This window comes from Chelonoidis abingdonii, chromosome 3, assembly GCF_003597395.2.
Source record: "Chelonoidis abingdonii isolate Lonesome George chromosome 3, CheloAbing_2.0, whole genome shotgun sequence".
NCBI classification, from domain to species: domain Eukaryota; kingdom Metazoa; phylum Chordata; order Testudines; family Testudinidae; genus Chelonoidis; species Chelonoidis abingdonii.
In genome coordinates, this window is record NC_133771.1 from 155,150,076 (window position 1) to 155,174,406 (window position 24,331).

The 24,331-nt window shown below is 54.5% G+C and overlaps 3 protein-coding genes across 3 annotated transcripts in view; 2 read left to right on the forward strand and 1 right to left on the reverse strand.

Annotated features, from left to right (window-relative positions):
- Positions 1-6,290, forward strand: part of LOC116819042 (uncharacterized) — a 52,450-nt gene extending 46,160 nt beyond the window's left edge. Inside the window, exons 28-33 of the mRNA XM_032770397.2 lie at positions 1,084-1,175; positions 1,546-1,631; positions 2,587-2,653; positions 3,132-3,304; positions 4,438-4,587; positions 5,619-6,290. Coding sequence (XP_032626288.1) covers positions 1,084-1,175; positions 1,546-1,631; positions 2,587-2,653; positions 3,132-3,304; positions 4,438-4,587; positions 5,619-5,836 — 786 coding nt within the window. The 3' untranslated portion in view covers positions 5,837-6,290. The remainder of the gene's footprint in view (positions 1-1,083; positions 1,176-1,545; positions 1,632-2,586; positions 2,654-3,131; positions 3,305-4,437; positions 4,588-5,618) is intronic.
- The window catches only part of NFKBIE (NFKB inhibitor epsilon), a 216,876-nt gene that overhangs the window by 81,518 nt on the left and 111,027 nt on the right, over positions 1-24,331 (reverse strand). The window lies entirely within an intron of this gene.
- SLC29A1 (solute carrier family 29 member 1 (Augustine blood group)) overlaps positions 10,512-24,331 on the forward strand; it is a 68,863-nt gene continuing 55,043 nt past the window's right edge. Inside the window, exon 1 of the mRNA XM_075064253.1 lies at positions 10,512-10,529. The gene's annotated coding sequence lies outside the window, so the exon portion shown is untranslated. The remainder of the gene's footprint in view (positions 10,530-24,331) is intronic.

Below are 24,331 nucleotides of genomic sequence, written 5' to 3' on the forward strand. Positions count from 1 at the left end.
GAAAGTGGCAGTGGTTGAAGAAGTGGGGGACTCAGAACTCCTGAATTTGCCACTTATTTACTGTGTGACCTTGGGCAAGTCCCTTCTTTATGCCTCAGTTTCCTCCTCGGATTGCAGACCAGCACTGGAACAGCTGTCAGAGGTTGCACAGCTTCATTAATGAATGCATGCAAGTGCTTTGAGGAGCAAATCATCATCAGTGGCAGGAGGCTGCAGATAGCAGGGCTGAGCCAGCTGGGGGAATGAATCCCTCACCTCCCAGACAGCACATATGGCTGAGGTCGATGGGGCTGGCGAGGCAAGCAGGGGGAGCAAGGATCTCTAGAAAGACGGCTGGAGCTGAGAGGAGAACCATGGTCTCTTGCTCTCCAGCCTGTCTGCCTGTGCCTGGGCCTTTGGCTGGGGGGAGTCTGGTTGTATTTGAAGGGGCAGGACAAGACTCTCACCCATGCAAGTGTCCCCGCTATCCCAGGAACCTGCATGATCCTCTGCTGCTGCCAGCCTCCTGCAGGCCATTAGGTGGTTGGGGGTTGGTGCTTGGGGTCCTCCTCCTAAGTGCTGGGTTGCTGTGAGCCGGAGAGTTGGCCTTGGTTTTGCAGTCTCTGGGTGATTCTGGCACTGCATCCAGGGGGAGGGGATACAAGCACAAAACATTCCCTTAGCTGATGATGCTAGAGACCCACTGAACGGCACACACAGGGATTCACTCACCTTTCACACCTGTGAGGTGCTGCCAGCTGCCCCCGTCTCCCCTATCTCCAGCTCTCTGCTCCTCACAGTCACCCACTTACAGAGCACTTCCACCCCCCTTGATACCCACAGTCTCTAGACCATAGCACAACGTTGCTGCTCACCAGCCTTGCCTTTTGTGAACACCTCCCACACGCGGCCTGCTGGGCGGGAACAGCTTTGTCCTGGCTGTTACCCCTTGTGGCAGATCCTAGGTGTGGTGGCGACCACGGAGCAGGATGGACGCTAGTTAGTTATGAGTCACACGCACAAGGGAATCCTGCTAGGCATGGGGAAAAGACCCTCCAAGCTTCAGAGGCCTCACTGTCTTCTTTGCTGTCCCTTGTGCTGCAGAGCTCCGTGGTGGCCCTGCCCCTGAACCTCTCGGGAGCACAGTGCACCCAGGAAACTGAGTATACCAAAAAGACCAACTGCTTCAGGCTACAGTGAGTAACCCCAACCAGTCAATTCCACAGAGCTTCAGGAAGGGTGGGCAGTCCCATAAGTACAGTGCCTCCTGCTGGCATCCTCATAGTGCTGTGATGAATGCCCTTCATTGACCACACACATAGCCAGATAATGGTAAGCAGTCAGCTCCGATGAAATGCCAGCCCCTGAGCATTGGGAACCAAGCCCTAATCACTGAAGCATGGTTCCTTTCCCCTGGAGCCTGTAGCCCAGAGGGAGTTAATAGGAGGTTCTACTGTAATTCCACTCTCTTTCCCTTTGGCTCCTAGGCTGATGGGGTTGGAGAGGGGCGGGGTAGGAATTTGCACCTCATGTCATCTTTTTGCTGACTTGCTATTTTCCTCCCAGGCTGCGGGACGGCTCTGAGTATCTCTTGAAAGCTCCATCGCAGCTGCTCATGAACCAGTGGGTCTCCAAACTGCAGCAGAATTCAGGTGAGGAACACTCCAACCACTGGCAGAGCAGGAGGCAATGCAGGGATGGATCAGTGAGGGGCATGAGTAGAGCTGTGTGGGGGGAGTGCAGGGCTGGGATAGCAGGGGAGCTGCAGGTCAGGGTGAGGGGCACGGGCAGAGCTGTGTGTGGGGAGCCCAGGGCTGGGATAGCGGCAGGGGGTGTGTGGGGGCTGCAGGTCAGGGGTGAGGGGCAGCGGCAGAGCCGTGTGAGGGGACCCAGGGCTGGAACAGCAGCCAGGACTGAGGGGCACTGGATGAACTGTGTAGGAAGCTTCATTCTGTGCTTTCATTGCTTTGCTCTCACCACAAGCGGATAGTCCTTCCTGAACTTTCTGGTGCAGGAGAAGTCAGAGGTCTACATTTCTCCCCTTCTCCTAAGTTTCAGGGTTAGGCTTGATTTGTGACCTTACGTGCTCCGGTGTAAATCAGGAGTGACTCCACTGATGCCAGCTGAGTCCCCCTGCCATAAAACTAGTGAGATCCCATGAGGTTGAGGCGCTCCTATGGGCATGACCATTAAACAAGGTCTATGCCCGGGCAGACGACTCAGGCACTGTGACGAAATCCCAGCCAGGTGAGAGAGAGAATCATTGAGACCCCAGGGCAAGAGGAGCCAACCCCTAACGTGGCAGACAGGCACTGCAGACAGGCACTGCTCTTACCCATCCCAGGTGCCAGGCCATCTGAGGCTGCCCAAGGCAGCCTCCGTGACCCATTCCCCTAGATGGGAACCTCTGCTGTTGACCTGACACTGAGCACAGAAGGGCAAATCGTGAGCCATGCCGAGCACCCATGACTCTCAACACCTCTCTGGCATTGGCCCCAGGTGGTTCAGCCCAACATGGCATGAGACAGGCCCTACCATCTGTGAATTTCGGGACTCTTGTTGCTGACTCTATTCCACATTTTCAGTAGATATTTGCTTTGCCCACAGGTTTCCCTGAAGTGGATTATTTCCAGGCACTCACGCAGCCTGCTGAAGGAACCAGCTCTGCTATGGGGTGAGTGCTGGGAAACTCCATCTAATCAGTGAGCAGGTGATGGCTAATGCTTGGCATTCAGAGCCACTCATGCCAGGGCCCTGCAGTGTAGCTGAAGGGTGCTGTACCGACCCAATGAATTAACTGCGCTGCCCAGGCCAAATCTCCTTCCATTACCTGCCCATGTCTCTAACCTCTCCACGTCCCTTTGGATATTGCCCCATCTTCACTGGGGTTTGCAGCTCCTCCCAGTTTAGTATCACCTCCCAACCCCATTAGCATGCTGTGTTACCCAGCTTCCTGGGCTGTAAAAAAGCTTCAGGTAAGCTAGGCTGTGGCCTGCATTAGATGCCTCCCCCACTCAGAGCCCCCAGGTAGGGGTCCTGCCCAAGCTGGTTTGAATTGTCTGTGGTTCAGATTGCCTGAGGTGAGCCGACCTTCTCTGCAGGTGAGCCAGGCTCTCTAAATCTGTCTCTCTGCCACTCCCTTTCGTACCCAGACCCAGCAAGATCTCTGGGCCTGGAAGCTCCAGCTCTTCCCACCTGCTGGGACATCACCAGCCTGTTACAGCCAAGAACCAAGAGATCACACTGCTGCCCAGATCAAGTGCCAGGCTGCAGCTGCCTTATGGGACTCGGGAGGACACACTGGATTCAGCAGCCTCACAAGCAGGTGGGTGAGTGTGGTGACTTCCCAGCACCCCAGCCTATTGGGGCCTCTTCTCAGGTGCCCAGCTCAGTCTCGCTTGCTCCCTGTAGCAGGGCAGTGCCCCTCTCACTACTCTGCTCATGCCTGGGTAGGTGGCTCCATAATAACCCCCACCCGAGCTACAGGTTCCAGCATCATGTCCTGAGTCCTTCCGCCAGCAGGGCCTTCCTGCACAGTCTAAGAGCTGGTACGAAGCACGTACGAGAGACACCAGCCATTGCATGGTGGGAGGGAGCCAAGCTCAGTGGGAGACACTAATGTCCTCAGAATCCTCTCTCCAGCTGGAGAGGCACCATGAACTCGCCCACACTGGAGTTTGGGCAGGACACCTGGGTTAACCTCCCCACACCTTACCCCCATCCCAGCTCCTGTGCAGAGTGCCCTGGCCAAACCACCTCCTCTGGAAGATGATCCCACTTGGAGTACTGCTGCTCCTAGCACTGCGCTGGGATGCTGAGGTCAGAGGACAGAGTGCCCCCTGTTGAGCTACACACAACACCTCCCTGCAGCACACACCCCCTTCAGAGCACTGGGCTCAGTACTGACCCTCTTGAGACACCTCCACCACCCCCTGCTGGGTCACTGCTACTCAAGAGGAGAGAGCGCCCCCTACTGAGTCACCTCTCTCCCTCTTTGCAGCACCCTGATTTTAACTGGGGTCTCTCCACCAAGTGCCAGGCCTCACCCTGTCCGTTGAGCTGGGGATTTTGTAAGGAGGATGTTTGTCCCACCAGTGGCTGCACTGAAACCCACCAGCTCCCCTTGTGCAATCCAGCCATGGAACAAGGCTGGGTCACTGCTGACCAGGGCTGGATTGGTACCAATTTCCAGAGGCGAAAGGTCCCATCTTCTGCTTCTGTCACCATCCTGGGTTTGGTGGGCTAATCCTCCCCTGCAGACAGTACAAGTGACTCAAGGCTCTTTGAGACTGGCAGGGTGGCATCCTGTTGTGACCTTGCATCTTACCATGTTGCACCAGTGTAACAACAGCACCATTGTAATGCGGTGAGTTTGTGCTAGAGCAACCTGTGCTTAGAAGCCCTTGTCTGTCTGACATATATAAGCTCCTTTCCTTGTGTTTCCCCTTTCTGCGTTAGGAGATAATCACAAAGCCGTCAGCCACACAACAGGGCACAGGCAGTGCCAGTGGTTGCCTTCTGTGTCTCCAAGATCCCAGGATAACAGTTACCAGGAGGAGGAGGATGTGCTGGTGACACACAAGAGGAGGTCCCACTCGTTCACCTCAGGTATGCAGCGTGGGGAGACTGAGTTAGTGGCAGGAGCAGGGGACTGGGAGCCCATGGGTCAAGGCTCTGTTCCTGGCTCTGGCCCTTTGTCCAGGGAGGACTCTGCACCTCAGTCTCCCCCTCTGTAATCCTAACCCCGCTTCCAGAAGGGCTGTGCTTGTAAAGAGCTTGGAGATCCTGGCATGAATGATGGTACAGAATCCTGGTTGACCGGCCTTAGTAGGCTTCTGGCTCCTGATTGGCTGGCTGTAGCAGGCTGCTACATATAAATGGTTCGCTAGTCAGAGGTGATGGGAAGGGGGCTGAGATCCAGGCCTCTTTGTGTTCCTATCATAGAGCCAGTCCGCAAGGGCTTCATCTCAAAGGTTGGGGTTGTGAGTCATGCTTGGTTGACCCCAATTGGGGGTGAGGATGGGCATGGAGAGTGTATGGCCTATACACAGGTTTTAGAAGAGCCATTCAAGCTGTAAAGAGTCTGAGCTTCCCAGGTAGGCTTCCGCCTGGGCTTGTGGGACTAAGCACAGCTTCACAGGCTTTCAGCTGAACTTCACACTTGCCCACCCAGCCCTAAGATGTCTTTCCCCAGGAAGTTCAGACTTTGCTTGTCAAGGTCTGAATTTAATTGCCAAAGGCCACCATGTGATGGCGCCAACACCCTTCTCTTCACAGTGACATGTCTAGAATAGAGAGGGGTCTCTGTTCTGGGCACTGGGGAGGTTGCCCCCAAAATAAAGTGGATAGGAAGTCCCTGTACTTGTATCCCATTCCCCAGTGTCCCTTATCCAGACAGTCCCCTATATGTGGGACCAGATTGGAGCTGGTGCCCTGCTAGTCAAAGCTCTCATACGTCCTGTGAGGGAATGGGTTATGACACCTCCCACCTGGCGAGCCAGATCATCCCTCTGATCAGGGGCCAGACAGGAGCTGGGGCTTGGCGGGGAAAGGCCCCATATCCCAGGCCCCCTGATAGTTCAGTGGTGGTGGTGTTTCCATGGGAAGCTGCAGCTTGCCCAATGCTTCATCTCTTTCAGCCACTTACCAGAAGATCACGCCAGTGTCGGTGCCCAAGGAGCCCCTGGAGGCTGGGAGCAGCTACTCCATCACACTGTACATCGGGGAGCAGGCGGTGGCGATGCCCAGGGCTCGCTGTCACTCCTTCGTGGCCAGGCCGGGGAGCCCACGGGAAGGCGCCCCCTCTCGCCACAAGAACAAATCTGTCTTTAAGAAGTTTTTTGGGAAGAAAGAATGAGCCCACTGGATTGGGGGGATGCAGGTTGCAAGGGGGCTTGAGACTGCCATTGCTTCCTCCATGCAGCTCTGTTAGCTCCCACTTGTGTGCCATCCTAGCAGGACCTCTCCAACCAGCACCTGTCCACAGGGCTCCCTCCCCAGGGCTGATGGGAGTACTGGGAGGGAGAGGGAGTGCTGCGCTGGGCCGTACCAGCGCAGGGCTGCCCCTCACCCACCCACCCCCAATGGGAGCAGCCGCCAGGGACCAGGCTGCTGTGGCAGACACAGCGCATGAAGGAGATGCATTGCTGTGTCTATCAGAGCCCACTCGCTGAGTTTGCAGGGACCAGTCTTTGTGTAGCAGTGGAGCTGATGGAGCCCTGTGTTTGGGGGTGTCAGGCAGCTGATTCCCCAGATGCCCTGGGGCACAGGCTGTCCAGGGCAGGAAAGAGGGATTATTATTGTTGTTAAAACCAAACAAACCAAATTATCTTGCTGTTTCTTCCTCCTCTCGCTAGCAGGGCCAGCGGTAAGAGGAGGTTCCCTTGGGCTGCGATTCTCCTGAGTCCCATGCCAGGGGGCCTTTCTCAGATCCCCTAGGTGTGCTCTAGGAACCAGTGCTTGCTAGGGGGAGCTGTGCTGGGTTCAAAGGAAGAGGGAGCTAGTCTGCACTGCGCTGGGTTGGCGAGGGGCTCCTTGGAATGCTGAAATTACAAGGGGAGCTAGTCCTTCTCTCCAGGAAGCCTTGGCCTGAAGCGTTCCTTGTGCATGGTAGATCATAGCCCAGCCCCGAGCTCCCCAGCTGACCCCAACTAGAGCAGGGTCTACATGGAAACTCACCCCCCTCCCTGGGGACACAGCCGAGAGGTGATTCCATACCACTGAGTGCTAAGCTGGTGAGCTTTCCTCTGCCTGCAACTGCCACCCACTCCCCAAGAAGACCTGCCCGGGAAAGGAGCTGTGGGTCAGGCCAGACCCGGACATCCCTCCCAGGGGAGCTCAGTCCAGAAGTAGCACCTGTTCTTCACCCACTGCTCAGAGGGGATTTTCACAGGGCCATGCCCCAGTTCACATGGTTGGTGTAGGGCGTGGGTTCGTTACTCTGTCCACTCAGACCCCAGATGTTTTGCAGCAACTGCACAGGCCTGCATTTGATTCTGGTTGCTCTTAACCAATCACAAGGGCACAAAGGATGGGCACAAGGGGAACGAGTGAGCTTCTTAGGCTGCGTAACAGTGTGGGTGGGACTCACCCCTCAGCACTCCCTGCTGGTCATCTCAGGGGGTTAGCTCTCCAGCCTCTGGAGCACCCTCTGCAGGCTAGTATCCCACTGCTGCTTAGCACCTATGTGCCTCCCTGGATTTTGGTGCCCCGATATCTCGGGTGCTGCCCCCTCACCTCAGTCATAAGCTACTGCCAGTCACCAACCTAGCCCCCATGCCCTAGGGCAGACTGCAGTGTCAGCCACTCATAGGCAAGATTGGGTCTGGACCTGCTGCCTCTATAGAGCTTTGGATAAGGCCCTGCAGTCCAGGGGGTTGCCACCCTGGAGCTCCCCCACCCCTCTGGTCTTTCCCCAGTCCTGTGTCACTCCAGGGACCCTGAGCTTCCCAGCAACCAGGCTCCTCCCTCTCTCTGAAGGCAGAGAGACTGACTGCTCCCTGGGCCACTGCCCTCTTATAAGGGTCAGCTGTGGCTACTTCCCCAATCAGCCCAAGTTTTAAACCCTTCCAGGCAGGAGCGGGTGACCACCCGTTCCTGCCCGCCCACCTCCCAGAAACCCAATAGATACAGGCTGTCATTCCCCATGATGTCTTTGAGGAGCAGTGGGTGCTGTCTGGGGTTCTCTGCTCGGTGTCCCCGTCAGGCTCCCTTCTTATGACCCTCTGACCGCACTCCTGTCCCTGTTCTTTTATTAGTTGTCCCCCAGAATCAGTGGGGTTCTGAGGTCCTGTAGATACTCCCCTTAGGCTGGGGCGGATCGGTTAGCAATGGGCGGTTCCGTCCACCCACTTCCTGGAACCCAATAGGTACAGGCTGCCATTGAGTGGGAGGGTATCAGGCACTGGATGGAGTAGGGAGCTGGATGCTCAGCCCCAGGGGAAAGGTGAGCCATATCACACCTTCTCTTCCCTGCTGGATTTGAGGTGCTAGGATTGGATTTAAAAGGCAGGGATACTCTAGGATGACAGGGAAGGCTGTGGGTACCAAGCAAGTGTGTTGAGTTCAGGATAAGGGGCTGCTCCTGTCAGCTTGAGAGCTGCCATCCTTCTCTTTGTCCATGTCTCTGCAACATCCTGGCCATTAGCTAATTGCTTTATCACTGCAGGGCTGGGCTCTACTGGTGCATAGTACTACAGCAAAACCTGGCAGGATGGGGCGGGGGGCACTGTCAGACTAAAGCATCTGGGTTTTTTCCCAGTTCCGAAAGGAACAGCTGACTTGCAACTTCTAATGTGTGAGCAGGCATGGCACCTGGGGTGTGGGCTGACCTCAGGGCCCCTGGGCCAAGCAAATAAGATAAGGATGGGGTCCCCTGGCACCAGAATGCAGGTAGTCAGTTTCATTCCAATCTTTGCTCAGTCCCTCCTGATATCTGTGGAGTGAAATGGGCAGGTCTTGGTCTAGTTCCCAGGGCCATAGCACAAAATCACAGGCAGAACTGGCACTGATTGGCTACCTTGTTGGGAGCTGTGGCCGTGAGGTCAGGGGCTGGCAGGGCCATGGAGGCTGAGCTCCCCTCTCTCTCAGGGGAAGGTCTGTGGCACTCTGGCTGGCACGTGGGGGTGTTGATCCTGCTCCTGGCCAGGCTGTACTGTCTGTGCACATGGTGGGAGTCAGTCTTCAGGTCTCTCAGCCTTCCGCCTATGCAGTGACGTTCCCAATATCTTCCTCCTTCCCAGTCCAGGAAAGATTTTTCCTCTTAGCTTCCCTGCCCCCCTCCTATTGGCTCCACCTCCTGTGTTTTAGGCCAATTCAATCACCTGCTTTTACTCTTGCCAAAGTAAACACAGCATTCATGCTGCCTTGATGGGAGCAGGTGAGAGAGGCAGCCTCTTGCCCTGTGGCAGGGAGCCTTGTACTGTCTGGACTGGGGAGGGGGCAAGCCCTGGCAGGGGCTGGAAGAAGGTGGTTGAGATGATGAGCTCAAGAGCTTTGCCACCACCTCTCCAAGAGCAGCTGGTCAGCAATGGCCCAATGTCATTCCATGGCTGCTCAGGGCTTGTGGGGTGGGGGGGCGGTGGGTCTCAGTCCAGTTGTTGGTGGGACAAGCGTCCCCGTTGCCAAATCACCAGCACAACAGACAGGGTCGGGCCTTGTACTGGGATGAGAGCCAGCAGGAAAAGCCAGCAAGCTGTAGAGAGAGGTGTGGGTGATAGCAGGGGTCCGGTCCAGTCCAGTCACAGCCAGTACTGACTCCAAGGTCCTAGCCTGTGAATGGGGTGCAGTGCTGCAGGCAGCACTATAGGTGTCTCAGAAGGGGGCACTTTCCCCTCCGGCTTTGCACTAAAGCCCATGTTCCTGCCTGGTACTGTGTTGCTTGAAGGGTCGTTTTTGGGTCACTGCTGGTGGATTCTCTGCAGCTTGAGGTCTTCAAACCACAATTTGAAGACTTCAGTAACTCAGACGTAGGTTAGGAGTTTGTTATAGAAGTGGATGGGTGGGATTCTGTGGCCTGCTTTGTGCAGGAGGTCAGACTAGATGATCATATTGGTCCCTTCTGACCTATGAGTCTGAGTCTATGAGTCATTTGCAGCCCATGAAACTCCCCAGCCCCCTTCCTCATGGGTTCTGGTGCTTAGCCCTGGACTCCCAGGCAGGTCACTGTTCTGCTGACAAACCTCTGCAGTTTCTATGTGTGAAGCTACTTCCTCCTGCAAACTGCTGCTGCAGGCAGTATTCACCGGCTGAGCCAGTCCCAGGTGGTGGCATGGTTCTTACATCTGCACCTGCTGTGCAATCTGTGGAAGGGGTTGGCTCAGCTTTGGGGTTAAGAAGCGCTTCATTCCTGTGGGTGGTAGGCACTAACCGGGACTACTTGGCCAAGAGTGGCAGAGAAGAGGAGATGGCAGTGTAAACCCCAGAGACAGCTGGACACTTGAGGTAACAGGCTGCAGATGCACAACGCCATAGGGTGAGGAATGAGGGTGACAGGGGAGCCCTGACCCTGCAGGGCTGGAGCACAGGGGGATGAGGGGCCCTGGCAGAGCTGTGTGTGGGTAGCCCAGCACTGGGATAGCAGGGGGTGGAGGGGCTGCAGCTTGCAGGTCAGGGGTGAGGGGCAGTAGCCTATGGAGGCAGGGCCGGCTGCAGGCCCCAGCACGCCAAGCAGCGTGCTTGGGGCGGCATGCAGCGGGGGGCGCTCTGCCGCTTGCCGAGGTGGCGGCAGGCGGCTCCGGTAGAGCTGTAGCAGGCACGCCTGCGGGAGGTCCACCGGAGCCGCGGGACCGGAGAGCGGGAGCGCGCCCCCCGCGGCGTGTCGCCGTCCTTGGGGCGGCGAAATGGCTAGAGCCGGCCCTGTATGGAGGGTGCCCCAGGAGCCCTCGCACTCAGCCTGTTGGAGAAGACGAGCACTAGGACCCGGGGGGGAGCGCTCCTTGGCGCTCCCGAGCCCGGGAAGCTGCGAGCCGGGACTGCTAGCCGCCCCCGAGAGTTGCCAGCGAGAGGCGGCGGGAGAAGGAACCAGCCCCCCCTGCGGCCACGGGAGACGTGTAAGCACCCGCCGCCACTGTGCCCCGGGGCTGGCGCGGCCCGGAGCCAGGCACCGGGGAAGTTGGGGGGGCGCTACAGGTTGCAGACGCAGAGCGGAGTTCCCCGCCCGCCCGCCCGCGCGGCTGCTTCCCGCTCCCTGCTGGGACATGTCGCGGGCTCTGCACACGTGTCGGAAGTGGGACCGGGACTGTGGTCCCGGCCCCACGTGTGGCGGGCTGGCTCCCTCCCTCCCTGGGCTAGGGCTGGGGCTGGTGCTGTTCCGGGCTTGGCGGCTCCCCTGGGTTCTCTGCCCGGCCTCCTGCCCCGTCTGTCACCTTAGCCCCCTCCGCTCTGCCCCCCCCCCGATTCCTGTGTAGCCCCCTCCGGTTCATTCACAGTCACCACCCTGCCCCCCACGCGTGGCCTAGCTACACACCCGGCATATCCTATTATAACTCTGGGCTTAGAAACATACAGTTAGAGCTGGGCAGCCCCCTCGCCAGGACACAGTTCCACCGTGCCAGGGGCCTAGTGTCAGACAGAGGAACAATACTGCGATAAGCACCTTTCTTCGGCAGTAGCTGCATCCATACTAGGGCATTGCACTGGTTTAGCTGCCTCTGGAGCAGTACAAAATCTGTTTGCGGGCCAACCTTTAGACTGCATCATCCCTGCTGCCCCGCCACCTGACGCGGCTCTGCCCTTGCCTGCATCTCGAGTCTCATTCCTTATGTCCTTGCCCCTTCTCCTCTCTTCCACCTTTGTGCATGATCCTAGCTGTGCATGGACTGACCTCCCCCTGCCAGCCTCCCCTTCATAGCCTAACTAATGGTTCACTTGTCCTTTGATGTCCCACGCGTGCTCAGATTCAGCTTATACATCAGCACTCTTGTAGCTGCTTGGGCGGGGTGCCCCTGCACCACTGGGTTTTCTCTGAGCTCCTGGGCAGGGTCAGGCATGGGCAGCAAATCCTGAGCCTGTTAGCTAAGCTCAGCTCTGAATGGCTGAGTCTGGCCTTCTGCAGAGTGCCAGTGTGTGTATCAGGAACAGGAAGAAGGATCAGATACTGCCTCTGCATGCCATGCTCTGGGCTCTCAAGGTCAGGGCTTTTGTTTGCAATCCTGTTAAAGGGCCACACAGCTTGCTGGCAGCTCATGCAGCAGCTGTCCCTGCCGTGTGGTGTCCGGTTCCATTACAGTCCCCTCTGTCCCCTGTCCTACTGCCCAGAGCTGTCTCTAGGCCAGGAGGGAGCAGCATGTCCACAGTCTGTGATGAGTTGTATTCAGGGATGGGGTGGTGCCAGGAGTTAGGCGTTCTTCTGGAGAAAGAGAGGCAGCAAAGCAAGATGTCAGGCAGTCTGAGAAGCTGGAGCAGGGAGCTGACTAGGAGGGAGAAAGGGTGAGCTGGGCACTTGTCCAGCAGTGAAGAGTTTGCCTTCAGGAGTACAATGTGTTTTGTCAGTGTGGTGAGAGCATGGGCTGGGAACCAGGACTCCTGGGTTCTGTCCCAGACTTGCTGTGTGACCGGGGGTAAGTCACTGCCTATGTCTGTGCCTCAGCTTTCCCCTCTGCAAAATGAGATTCTTGGGGCCCTCCAGCAGGTTGGATTGTGAGGCTGAATTAATTGTTTGCAAAGCTTGCTGAGACCCTCATCCAGAAGGTACTGTAGGAAGCAATGGATTATTGCCACATCCCCTTTGTAGTGTGGACTCCATTGTGCTGCACACATATTCAGGAGAGCTGATCCCTGCCATAACAAGTAGGCGTAACAAACAGGAGGGAGGGGAGGCAGCGATCAAAGCAAGCTGGTCTGTAGCCTAGCACTGAATACAGGTGGATGGCTGCAAACCTTGCCCATGTGACTGACAGGAACAAAACGCAGGGCCAGGATTTACTGTAGTGCTAATATTAATGCCAGGGCACCAGCCCTCTGCATTGCGGAGAAACTATTTTCCAGGGCAGCTGTCAGCATGGGTTATTGGAGGGACCCTGCGCTGCTTCCCAGCCATGTTGGATCATGAGGATGGGGCTCTCGGTGTGGAGTAAACCAGGGTTCTAGGGGCATCGTTTGGTAGCAAACAGCAAGTAACCCCCTTCTACTGGCTCAGTTCCAATCCAAGTCCATCCAACCCCTGCCAGTGAGAACAGTCCTTGTCCTTCTACACAGTCCAGTCCAAACCCTGCCAAGGGGCCTCTCCGGGACCAGAACAGCGAGCTGGCTTCCCCAGTGAGGATGCCAACTCCTGTTCTGGGCACAGGAGTATGCCTTGAACCCTGTCTGAAGTTGCCTCTCCAAGGAACCAGATGGGCCTGATGCTCAACACTCAGGCCACGTCTACACTACGGGATAATATCGAATTAGCTAAAATCGGTTTTATAAAACTGATATTATAAATTCGATTTCATGCGGCCACACTAGGCACAGTAATTCGGCGTTGTGCGTCCATGGTCCGAGGCTAACGTCGATTTCTGAAGCGTTGCATTGTGGGTAGCTCTTCCGTAGCTATCCCATAGTTCCCGCAGTCTCCTCCCGCCCTTGTGAATTGGGTGAATCATTATTGTCGGCGGGTGGTTCTGGGTAACATGTCGTCAGTCATTCCTCCTCCGGGAGAACATCAGCTGACAATCCTTTCGCGCGTTTTTCCCTGGATTGCCCTGGCAACGCCATAAGCACGGCAACCAGGAGCCCGTTCAGCTTTTTTTTTCCCGGCATCGTATGTGTATCTGGATGCCGCATACAGAGAGGCGATACTCGCGCTACACAGCAGCATTCACGTTGCTTGCATGATAGCAAGATGGTTACCAGTCGTTCTGTACCGTCTACTGCCGGAGTAAACGGCAATGAAATGACGGTTATCTCTCCCCTCTGTACGTCCGTTGCTATCATTGAGTGCCCCTGGCTGAAATCGGCCGGGGCGCAACGCAAAAGCAAAATTGGGATTGACTCCCCGAGTCAATCCCTCCCTTATGGTTTCTAAAAATAGAGTCAGTCCTGCCTAGAATAAGGGGCAAGTGTATTAGAGGACCAGTGTATCAGAAGAGCACAGCTGCTCGTGTCAGTATTCACAGGGGGTGCCCCTGCAACAACCCACCCGTTGCTTCCTTCTCCCCCAACCTTCCTGGGCTACCGTGCAGTGTCCTGTCCATGTTGTGTCATGAAGTAAAAAGAATGCAGGAATAAGAAACACTGAGTAGTGACATAAAATGAGGGGGAGGCAGCCTCCGCGCGCGATGATAGTCCAGCAGGACATTAAGCGCGTGTGGGGAGAGGGAGCACACATGCTGCTGCTATGACAGTCCAGGCAGTACAGAATCTTTCTTACAGCAGAAAGGGAGGGGGCTGAAGCCCAGTTGCTATGATGAAGCTAGTTATTAGCCGTTCTGTCCATCTACTGGAGTAACCAGGAATGATGCCTCATGTCAACATGTTAGATATTCATGAGGACGGTTACTAGTCCTACTGCACCACTCTACCAGGGAGGGGGAGAGGAGAGGAGCGGATACTGCTCTTTACTGCTGCAGCATCGCGTCTACCAGCAGCATTTAGTACAGATAGGGTGACATTGAAAGAAGTCAAGAATGATTCTTTCCCTTTTCTTTCACGTGGTGGTGGGGGGGGAAGAAACTGAGGAGCTATTCCTGAACACGCCAGACACTGTGTTTGAACTTACAGACATTGGGAACTCAGCCAAGAACAAATACTTTTCAGAGACTGCTGGTGGACTGTGGGATAGCTGGAGTCCTCAGTACCCCCTCCATCCATGAGCGTCCATTTGAGTCTCTGGCTTCCCGTTACGCTTGTCACAGCGCTGTGTATCCTGGAGATTTTTTTAAACACTTGGCATTTCGTGTTCTGTAACGGAGCTCTGATGAAACAGATTTGTTCCCCATACACGATCAGATCCAGTATCTCCCGTACGGTCCAGCTGGAGCTCTTTTGGATTTGAGACTGCATCCCACCTGTGCTGATCAGAGCTCCACGCTGGGCAAACAGAAATGTAACAAGTTTGCGGGCTTTCCTGTTTACCTGCCCGCTGCATCCGTCAGATTGCTCAGAGCGGTCAGTGGTGCACTGTGGGATACCACCCGGAGGCCAATAACGTCGATTTCAGTCCACACTAACCATAATCCGATATGTTAATATCGAATTTAGTGCTACTCCTCTTGTCGGGGAGGAGTACAGAAATCGATTTAAAGACCCTTTATATCGATATAAAGGCGTTGAGTGTGACAGGTACAGCGTTAAATCGATTTAATGCTCTTTAAATCGATTTAAACGCATAGTGTAGACCAGGCCTCAGCCACATGCATCCTTGTGTGATGCTTTAAATTCCCTCTGGTTTCCCAGAGGGGCAGTCTGTTACTATCACGGAGACACCGGGCGATGCTCTGGAACTGCTCCCCAGCAAGCCAGTCAGGACTCTGGAGCCTCCTCTCCGTGGAGCAGACTTGTTCAGGGCAAGACGCTCACGCGTCTTCACCTCCTGGGTTTCTCCTTGGAGCATTCAGCATCCTCTGCCCCTCTGTGCGCTTCCACAGCGAGCCCACACAGGTGGGATCCGGGGAAGCCACAGGGTCCTGCACCCCACTTGGCAGTCAGACGTTGACTCTCAACCAGTAAAACAGGTTTATTCGATGACAGGAACAGGTCTAAACAGCTTGTAGATACAGCGAACCGGACCCCTCGGCCGGTCCATTCTGGGGCGGGAGGGGCAGTGAGCCAGACCCCCACCTCTGCACTTCACTCCTTGTCCCAACCTGCTCCAGACTAACAACTCCCTCCAGCCCCCTCCTCTCTGCTCAGCTCCTTTCCCCGGCCAGGAGGTCACCTGATCCCTTTGTCTCCAACACCTTCAGTTGGCACCTTTGCAGAGGAGGGGCCCAGGCCATCAGTTGCTAGGAGACAGAGGGTCAGGCATTTAGGCCTTTGCTCTGCCAGATACTTAAGAACTGCCTAGGAGACACTGAGGCACCAACACAGTATTCAGAGCAAACATTAAGAACATTCCCAGTTTGTCACAGTTGCTAGAAGGATTGCTGTGTCAGCTGCTCAAGTGATGCTGCCCCGGGGACAGCCCCTGAGTTACAATCAGCTGAGAACAGAAGGAATGAGTCAGCTCCATGCAGTGAGTTCCCAGGATGGCGGCTAGAGCCCCAGTCCTTTTCCTGGCGCTGTCTATCTCAGATTGCACCACAGGCTGGTTCTGTGAGTGCAGTGGAGAGAGGCAATGGGCAGAGAGTCACTTTTCAGGCTAGAACTATGTTAGGAGGCTCACCCAAGGTAGCACAGCCTGGGAATAGAACCCAAGAGTCCTGCCTGACTCCCAGTCATGTGCTCTAACCACTACAGCTTAAGACAACACTTCCTTCCAGACCTGGCAATAGAACCCAAGTGTTCTGACTCCCAGTCCTGGGCTTTCATTACAGGCCCAGATTTCGGGAGCAACCATTAAGAAAGCTCCCTGCCACCTCCCCGGTGCAATGCAGGCCCCATGCAGCTGGACCTCAAAACTTACACCAGTGCCCTGCATCTTGAAACTGCCTCCTGCCAAGGGAGATAGAGCCTGATCTGCTACTTCTAAACCTCACCAGCTACACCCACAACCCCCAAATTCCCCACTTGCTCCAGTCCCAGTACTGCCCTCTTTCCCCGATACTCCGCTGCGTGAGTGAATGGGACAGCAAAGCAAAGAGGACAAGACCTCTGGAGCACTTCACTTGCTGGGTGTAGTTTTGTGCTGCAGAGATCTTGTCCAATTCACTTTGCTGCTCCACTCGTGCATGGTGTGAAGCAGAGGCCAAAAGGGGCAGCTTCCTTCCCTGATGCTGCTCACCATCTCCCTCCATCCCCTGAGCCCATGGGTGATTAGTAGTGTGCTCACTCAACCGCCTGTTTAACTTCCTTGTCCTCTTATCTACATACATCAAGCCACAGAGGAATTTAAGTCTATAAACCACCTAATCCATCTCCCGTGTGCCTCATGTGCTACCCTAATCCCTGTCAGGGAACAGTGCAGGACAACTCCTGCTCTCTACATGGCATGGGGTTGCAAGATTTCCCTCCCTAGCTTTCTCAAAGAGGAATTCCATTGCCTGTTGTTGTGACTGAAGGTGAGCTGTATATGGGAGCCCTGTATCACTTGATTTCCCACATCCCGAGGGAGGGTTTGGCTGAGCCATCTGGGTGTATTGCTGGTTTAATAGGGAGAGTGCTCCCTCCTACTGTCTGAGTAGATCAGAGTTGGAATTGACTTAAAAAAGCGGGGAAATACCTGATGTTGGAGCAAATCCGTGGCCACCTGGGATTTCCCGGTTGTCTCTGATCTGTGCCCATTGTGCCTCTCAGAACTTCACAGCAGCAATAGGGATAGCATTTGGATCCTCATGCTCCACCACCAACACAGGCCCAGCCACAGGAGGTGGGGGAGAGTTGCCATAGCAGTACAGGGCTTATGGCACCCAGCTCAGTTGTTCAGATTCCAACCAGCAGAGGGCAGTAGTTTACTAGCTAGCTCATTACTCTGTTTTAATCTTTTTACAGTGCATCTGCGTCTCTGTGCTTTGCCTCAGTTCTCAGGCAGACCACACCAAGTAGTTAGTCACACCTGTATAATTGCCCATCTTCTCTGGCTTTGCTATAGGGACAAGGGGCAGGGCTACATGGCTGAAATAGGGAATTGAAACCAATATCTGGAGCTCCAAAAGCCCAAGAACTAAGGAAGTAACTCCATTAGCTGCCACTAAGTAGCAGGCTGTTATAATTCCTCAATCCGGCCTCTGGTGGGCAGCAACATGATCACGCATGCCAAACCAGCATCTTATATGGATGCCTGAAATTGTAACACCAGCTAAAGTCCCAGAGCAGGGGCCAAGCTGTCCCCTGTTCAGTGCTGATGGGCCAGCTCAAAAGGCAGCTGAATGTCACTGGGGGAGCATCGTAGGCCCTAATCCAGAGGATGATAGATCAAAGCTGTGGTACACAAGGCCTGGCTGAGACACTCAGGAGACCCCAGGAGACCAACAGACCTTTTCTTCCTCTAGTTTTGGTGCCAGTGTAAGTGTTCAGATATTAAGCCATAAAAGCCTCCTCTTTGCTCAGCAATGGCTGGGATGAGTCAGGTTAGTGCTGCCATCCAGGATCCTCACGGAAGGGAGCTTGATTTCCCTGGCCAGTTCACTTTTAACGCTTTGTCATCCAGCAGGTGCTTTAGCCCAGAAGTGGCTGCTCCCAAGAGAGCCCAGTGGGGCTCAGAGAGGCCATGTGGCAGTTTATGAGAAGTATCTACCCACTCACCAGGATGTGCCTGGTCCTGCTGCTGTCAGCTGGCTTGTTTGCTGCCATGGTGAATTTGGTGGCGGTGAAACATGCAAGATTTCCTGGTCCGGAGCTGCAGACCTCTGTGGACAGGGATACACACACATACGCCCGCTTCTCTGGACAATGTGCCCTGGCTCTACTCTGGAGGACCCCCTCCACCATGGGGGTCCCAGGCAGGGATGGGCCAAGTGAAAGGGATGGTGCAGCCCAGTGGTACTAGCTGGGGCATTTCTCTCTGACTGGGCGGAGCTGTCACCATTTGCTAGGTGGTTGAAGTGAGGGAGACTGCTGTGAGACTGGGCCTTCCTGAGTCATGAGCACATCTCATGATGTGCAAAGTTTCATGAGGTGAAATTAACAGGTATCAGGTTTAAAATGAACAAAAGGAAGTATTTCTTCACACAATGCACAGCGTATGGGGACTTGTTGCCAAGGGATGTTGTGAAGGCCAAAACTCTAACTGGGTTCAAAAGAATTGGATAAGCTCCTAGAGGCTAGGTCCATCAATGGCTATTAGCCAGGATGGTCAGGGATGCAACCCCATTCTGTGGGTGTCCCTAGTCTCTAAATGCTGGGACTGGACAACAGGGATGGATCACTTGAAATTGCCCTGGTGTGTTCATTCCCTCTGAAGCATCTGGCAGCAGCCACTGTCACAGACAGGAAGGATGCTGGACTAGACGGACCATTGGTCTGACCCAGAATGGACGTTCTTATGTTCTTAAAGTCAGCAAGCCAGGGGCTGGCAACCAGGGAGCAAATGAGTGAAACGCTGCTAGGGAGAGAGAATCCTGCCCCCTCCCTACAGGCCTCTTGCTGGCCCCTCTGCAGAGTCCAGAAAGCCACCTGTAATAAGAGCTGGGCTACTCTGCAGCAGCCTTTAGCACAGAAATATTCTTTATCTGAGGGATGGAGATAAGGCTGTTCCCAACCCAGGATAGAAGGAGCTGCTAGCAGGGCTGTAAGACTCGGTGTCTCCTCGCTGCTGCAGACTTTGCTCTACTGTGCCCAGCACACAACACGCCAGGACTTTACTCTCTCTCCCAGCAAGCCCTATGGGATCACCCCACCAGGGCCCAGTTTTCCCCGCACGGATGAAGTTGGGAGCCATATTCCTTTGTCCCATGTTCCAGGTCATGCACTCTCCTGGGGTGTGTAGGGGAAGGATTGTTCCTCTGACAGACCCTTCTGTCCAGGGCTTGGCAGGCTTTCATAACCACCCACAGAGCCAAGCTGCAGTGTCTTCAGACCAGCTTCGTGGCCATGTCTAACTTTGTGAGTAGACCCATTAAAGACAATGTGCTTAAAGTTAGGCATGGCCTTAAGCCCCTCCCTTTGGTCTGTTGTACTGATATTAAGGGCGAAAAGAGATAAAGATGTTGATTAGCCTTTGCACTGTTTGAATGTTAACTCACAAATAAAAAACACGTTCCTTAAACAAGCATAGGAAAAAAACTTTCAGACTGATCTGCTTCTTCTGTCTTGGGGGCTGGGAAAAATAAAATAAAACAAAATAAGCTAAAATGTGTTGAGGAGACAAGCTCTTTGGGTCTTAAGTCTCTCTTTAAAAAACCCCAAAGGGAAAAAATGGATGGCATAGTTTATTTCTCATTATTTTGTCTACCAATTAGGTCTCATATTTGCCGCACTAATTTTAGTCTGTTGATTTCAGGGCTCATGTCTTTTTGTTGTTTATTTAGTTGAATTTTAACAGTCCTTAAATTATATCAGTTGGCTTTTTTCTGTTTAGACTAATTTAGTTTGTGTGTCTGGTTTTCTTGCATTAGTTCATAACACTTAGTATTAAAAACAACTTGACCTATTTTCCATAGTTAATTCCCAAGCAAGCAGAGTTATACATCATTGTAACAGTTTATAAACTTTTATGTACTTTTTACATTTAAGCTTACAAATAAAGTAGATTTTTAAGCCCAATAATTATAACAGTTCCTATCTCTTCCCACTCAACTGTTGCAGGCAAGTCCCTTTTCCAGTGCTGGACTGGACTGCAGCATGGCTGAGAGCCAGCAAGCGGAGCCCAGTGCAGAGATTGTTGGTGAGTTAGCGATAGCAACAAAAAGATACAGTGAGGATGTTTGCCTGCCATGTGTTACTAGTGCTCCCAACCCAAGAGCTGGCTAGATTGCCAGTTACTGTTTAATCAGCTTTCAGCAGTAGTATGGGAGACCTTTTCTCATTTGTATCTGTCTAGGAGGAGATAGGACACATACTTTTCTTGTCCATGGGGACTTTGCTACTTTGATTCATGCCTTTGCCACCTCAGGATTGGATAGTTGCATCACATTGCATCTTAAATCCTGGCAGAAGCTTGTGCTGCCCACTCCGTAGTGTATCTTGCCGGGAGCACCAGCCGACAGTGCTCCAGGATGCCTGCTGTGGATGTCTAGATGGAGTTTAAGACCAGGAAAGCCCCAGATGGCCCAGGACCTGCCTGTTTAAGAGACTGCCTCTTCCCCATGCTGCGGTTGAGGTAGTGGCACTGCTCGGTATGAAACAGAAGGGGAAGAGGGCAGGGTATTCTCTGTACGGGCCTCTTGGCTGTGGAGTTCTGTTCCCCACCAAGTCCAAAATAGTCCAGGTCTGCTGACCTCAAGCTACACTGCAAGGGTCTTCTTTGGAGGAGGGGGAATTTGCTCAGGGTGCTATATGGGGAGGGTTGGGTGCTTTCCCTCATTTCTCCTTTGCTGTAAGAGTTGATCAATTACTTTTGGATGTTGCAGATTAATTCCTCCCTTTTTGTGATATGTTGTCATGGCACTGTACATATTGGCCTCCGTGCAGTGTTCTTGCTTGAGAGCATGCTAACATGGCTGAGGTGATGGTAAAAATGTCAGGAGCCGCTAAGGCTGGGGAGCTCTCCAGCCATCTGGGGAATGTTTAATAACAGCTCAGCAACTGCTTAGATCTAAAGAGAAAACATTTTATGAAGCATCACGCATAAGATCTGCCTTTCCAAGACATGGATTAAGCATCAGCTTCCTCTGTTTAGACAAGATAAATACTGGAGAAAGATACTCAGGAGATCAGTTAACCTTTTAAAGCTCTTGTTTCAGGCTGTGTGCAGACTCAGGCAGGTGACTAGGGCTGCATTGAAAGATTTTGTGCATAACCGTGGCAGCTAGAGACTTTGGGCTGGTCTACACTAGGGGAGGGTATCAATCTAAGATACGCGACTTCAGCTACATTATTCACGTAGCTGAAGTCGAAGTATCTTAGATCGAATTACCTACCGTCCTCATGGTGCGGGATCAAAGTCCGCAGCTCCCCGTCGACTCCGCTACTGCTGCTCGCTCTGGTGGAGTTCCGGAGTCGACAGGAGTCCGTTCGAGGATCAATATATCGCGTCTAGATGAGACGCGATATATCGATCCCCAAGAAATCACTGCTACCCGCCGATACGGCGGATAGTGAAGATGTAGCCTTCATCTCTTTAAAATGAAGAGTAAGAGGATGGAGCTTGAGTCTGTGGGGAGGGATAGCTCCATAGCTGCAGCATCTATAGGTAGTGTGGGTACAGCTTTCTCTGTTGCTATGGCAGGTAGAGTTCTGTGTATTAGCAGTGAAGGAGAGAAGGTGTGGGAACACTGCTCACTACTGCAGGCCTTTTTGAATCCGCTGTGTGTGTGATGCTGGAGAGGACCAGGTATCCCTGGCAGGGAAGCAGGTTAGCCAGACCCAGCATCTGCAGGGCTGATAGCTGGGATGTCGGAGTCAGTAGCTCCAAATCCCTGCCCGTCCCCAAACACAGGTGGCTCAGTGACATGATTGGATGGGAAGGCCAGAACTCAGGCATGCTGTCAGTGTTACATCCTGGCATTCCTGGTGGCAAAGCTTGGTCTGAGGTGAGCTAAGGTCATGCTAGCCCTGAACCCAGACATTAGTTTGTTCTAATGCTGCCAAGGAACAAGCATCTGATTGCAGCCTGGAGGGGGTGGGGGTGTCTCCCAGCCCCTTTCTCATCCTCTGGCTGTCAAGGCTGGCATTCAGCTGCTAAGACAAGCAGGTGATGAAAACACAGTGGTATAGTGTGTTTTGCCAGGGGCAGTCCGGGTTCCTTTGGCACCCTGCTACCCCAGGGCCATGTGCTGGCTTGGCAGGCCCTTGGCTGCAAGGTGCAAGGAGTAGCTACACAGGAGCGTGGCGCTGGATTTTGAGGGAACAGTGCTCAGTGGGAATGGCTCATTCTGATTTTTAAAGGGCCGTTAATGTGCCCAGAAGCCAAGGTGATGGGCACATTCTTAGAAATCTGTAAGAAGCCCCCATTTCTGGGGATATCATAGGCAGGGAGACAGTACTGCCATGCCAGCTACGGCGGCACCACCTGCACATGAGGGCAGAGAGTGCACTGCTGCAGGTGCCATAAAATAGGGTTGTATGTGCTGTCCTGTGGGTCAATGGGAGCGGGCATGGAGTCCTGGGCTGGGGAGAGCTGCCATGACAGGCAGGAGGTGAGGGGAGCTGCCATGCAGTCTCAGAGTGAGGGGGCCTCTGTGACAGCTCCCTCCCCCTGCGGAGGACTTGATCCTTCCCAGCCGTCCATCTCTCCCTCATTGTATTTGATGAGCCTGGCTGGCCTCCAGCAGCCACTCTCAGCAGAGAGCTCTGCTCCTTCTCAGCGCTCTGGCTCCAGCAGCTAAGGAGCTGGTGCACTTGCACGGTCAGGGCCGGCTTTAGGCCAATTCCACCAATTCCCCCAAATTGGGCCCCACGCCTAAGAGGGCCCCGCACCCAGTGAGAATCCCTTCCCTGGCTAGAGGCGCCTTTTTAATTTTTACTAACCTGGCGGCGCTTCGGGTCTCCAGCGGCACTTCGCTTGCTCTGGGTCTTCGGCGGCACTTCAGTACTGCCAAAGACCTGGAGCGAGTGAAGGACCCACTGCCGAAGTGCCGCCGAAGACTCAGAGCACCACCCGGTGAATACAAGCCCCACTTGTCTTTCTACAGGTGTTTTTTGTTGTTGTTTTGGTTTGGTTTTTTTTTGTAGTCATCCCTGCCGGGGCCCCGTCAAAACTGTTCGAATTGGGCCCCACACTTCCTAAAGCCGGCCCTGTGCATGGTGCACTTGCTGAGCTGGTCTGTCAAGTCCCTGCTCTGCCAATGCCCTGGGGTGGGGTGCAGTGACATTACCACTAGAGTTCGATGGAATTCACTTGGGGCCTGACGAGCAAGGTGAGAAGGGCTTCCCTGTGGCTGAGGGGCCAGGCCTGGGTGAGGGTGATGGATGGGAGGTGGGCAGCTTGGCTGTGGATATCGCTGTGCCCCCAGCAGTTTGTTCCCTCTGCACCTACCCCAGAGCAGCGGGAAGCTGGGAAACCCCTTCGAGTTTCTCCTGGGGGCCATGTGAACATGGGTCACTCCTGGAACCACTCTACTAACGCAAGCCCATGTTATACATAAGGAATTTCCTGGGGTCTCAGCTCCGTCCCTCCCAAGTGATGTATAGGAGATCTCTTTCCCCTCTGCACCCTGCTGGGAGTGTGTAATGTCTGAGCAGTCAGCCACGTGGGCACTGGGTACACTCTGCTCTCAGCACCACAGCAGCGGGGCTGTCCCCCCGCAACCAGCCTCCCCCGCCTGGGGAAGTGGAGCCATTAGGTGGTTAATTATTGCAGTAGGAGGGAGTGAAGGTACGGCTTGCACTGGCAGGGGGCAGAGGCTGGGAAGAAGGGAATGTTAGAGGTGGAGGAGTGGCAAAGGGAGTGAAGAGTCCTGGGGGGGGCTAAAGAAGTGAGTGTGGGGGTAGGGGGTTGGCAGGGAAGAGAGTGGCTGGGGAGGGAGGTACAGGAGGCTGCTGTCCTGGAGGAGGGACGCAGTGCAGGGGGACTGGGGAGGGAGGTACAAGAGAGGCTGCTGGCATGGGGAAGGAAGGTGGGGTGGGAGGTACAGGAGAGGCTGCTGTTGTGGAGGAGGGAGGTGGGAAAAGATCACTTCCAAAGCTGGCCTGTCCAGGTGAGGGCACCATAGACAGCATTCTTGGCAGAGGGGCAGTTGCTCCCCCATGGGCCTGTGAACTGGGTGGAGTGGAAAGCCCCTTACAGGCTTTAGGGGGGCAGAGCCCCTGGGCATCAGCCCATGCCCTGCTTCCTGAGAGAGCGAGTGGCCGTCCCCTCACATCCATACAGGGGTGTCCTTTGGTCTAAATGAGTGTGGGAGGAGGGGTCTGGCCAGGAGCAATGACCATGTGACCCCAACAATGTCAGCATTTAGGGGCCCTGCTCCTCAAAGCCTTTAACTCCCCCTCCTCCCCAGCTGTGCCAGACTGCTCTGGCGATTATAGTGACCAGGGGCTCCCTGGAGCTGCAGTTTGGATTTAGCCTCATGTCATGCCAGTCCCACAGACCCAGGCTCCTCCCCCAATCCACGGGGCACTAGACACCCCTCAGCCTGGCCCTACTGTGGGGAGGCAGCTGGGCTGAGCGGCCTATGGGGGCCCCTTACAGGGCCGCTGCCTGACTCACAGACAATGTGGGTTTGTTTGTGCCCGC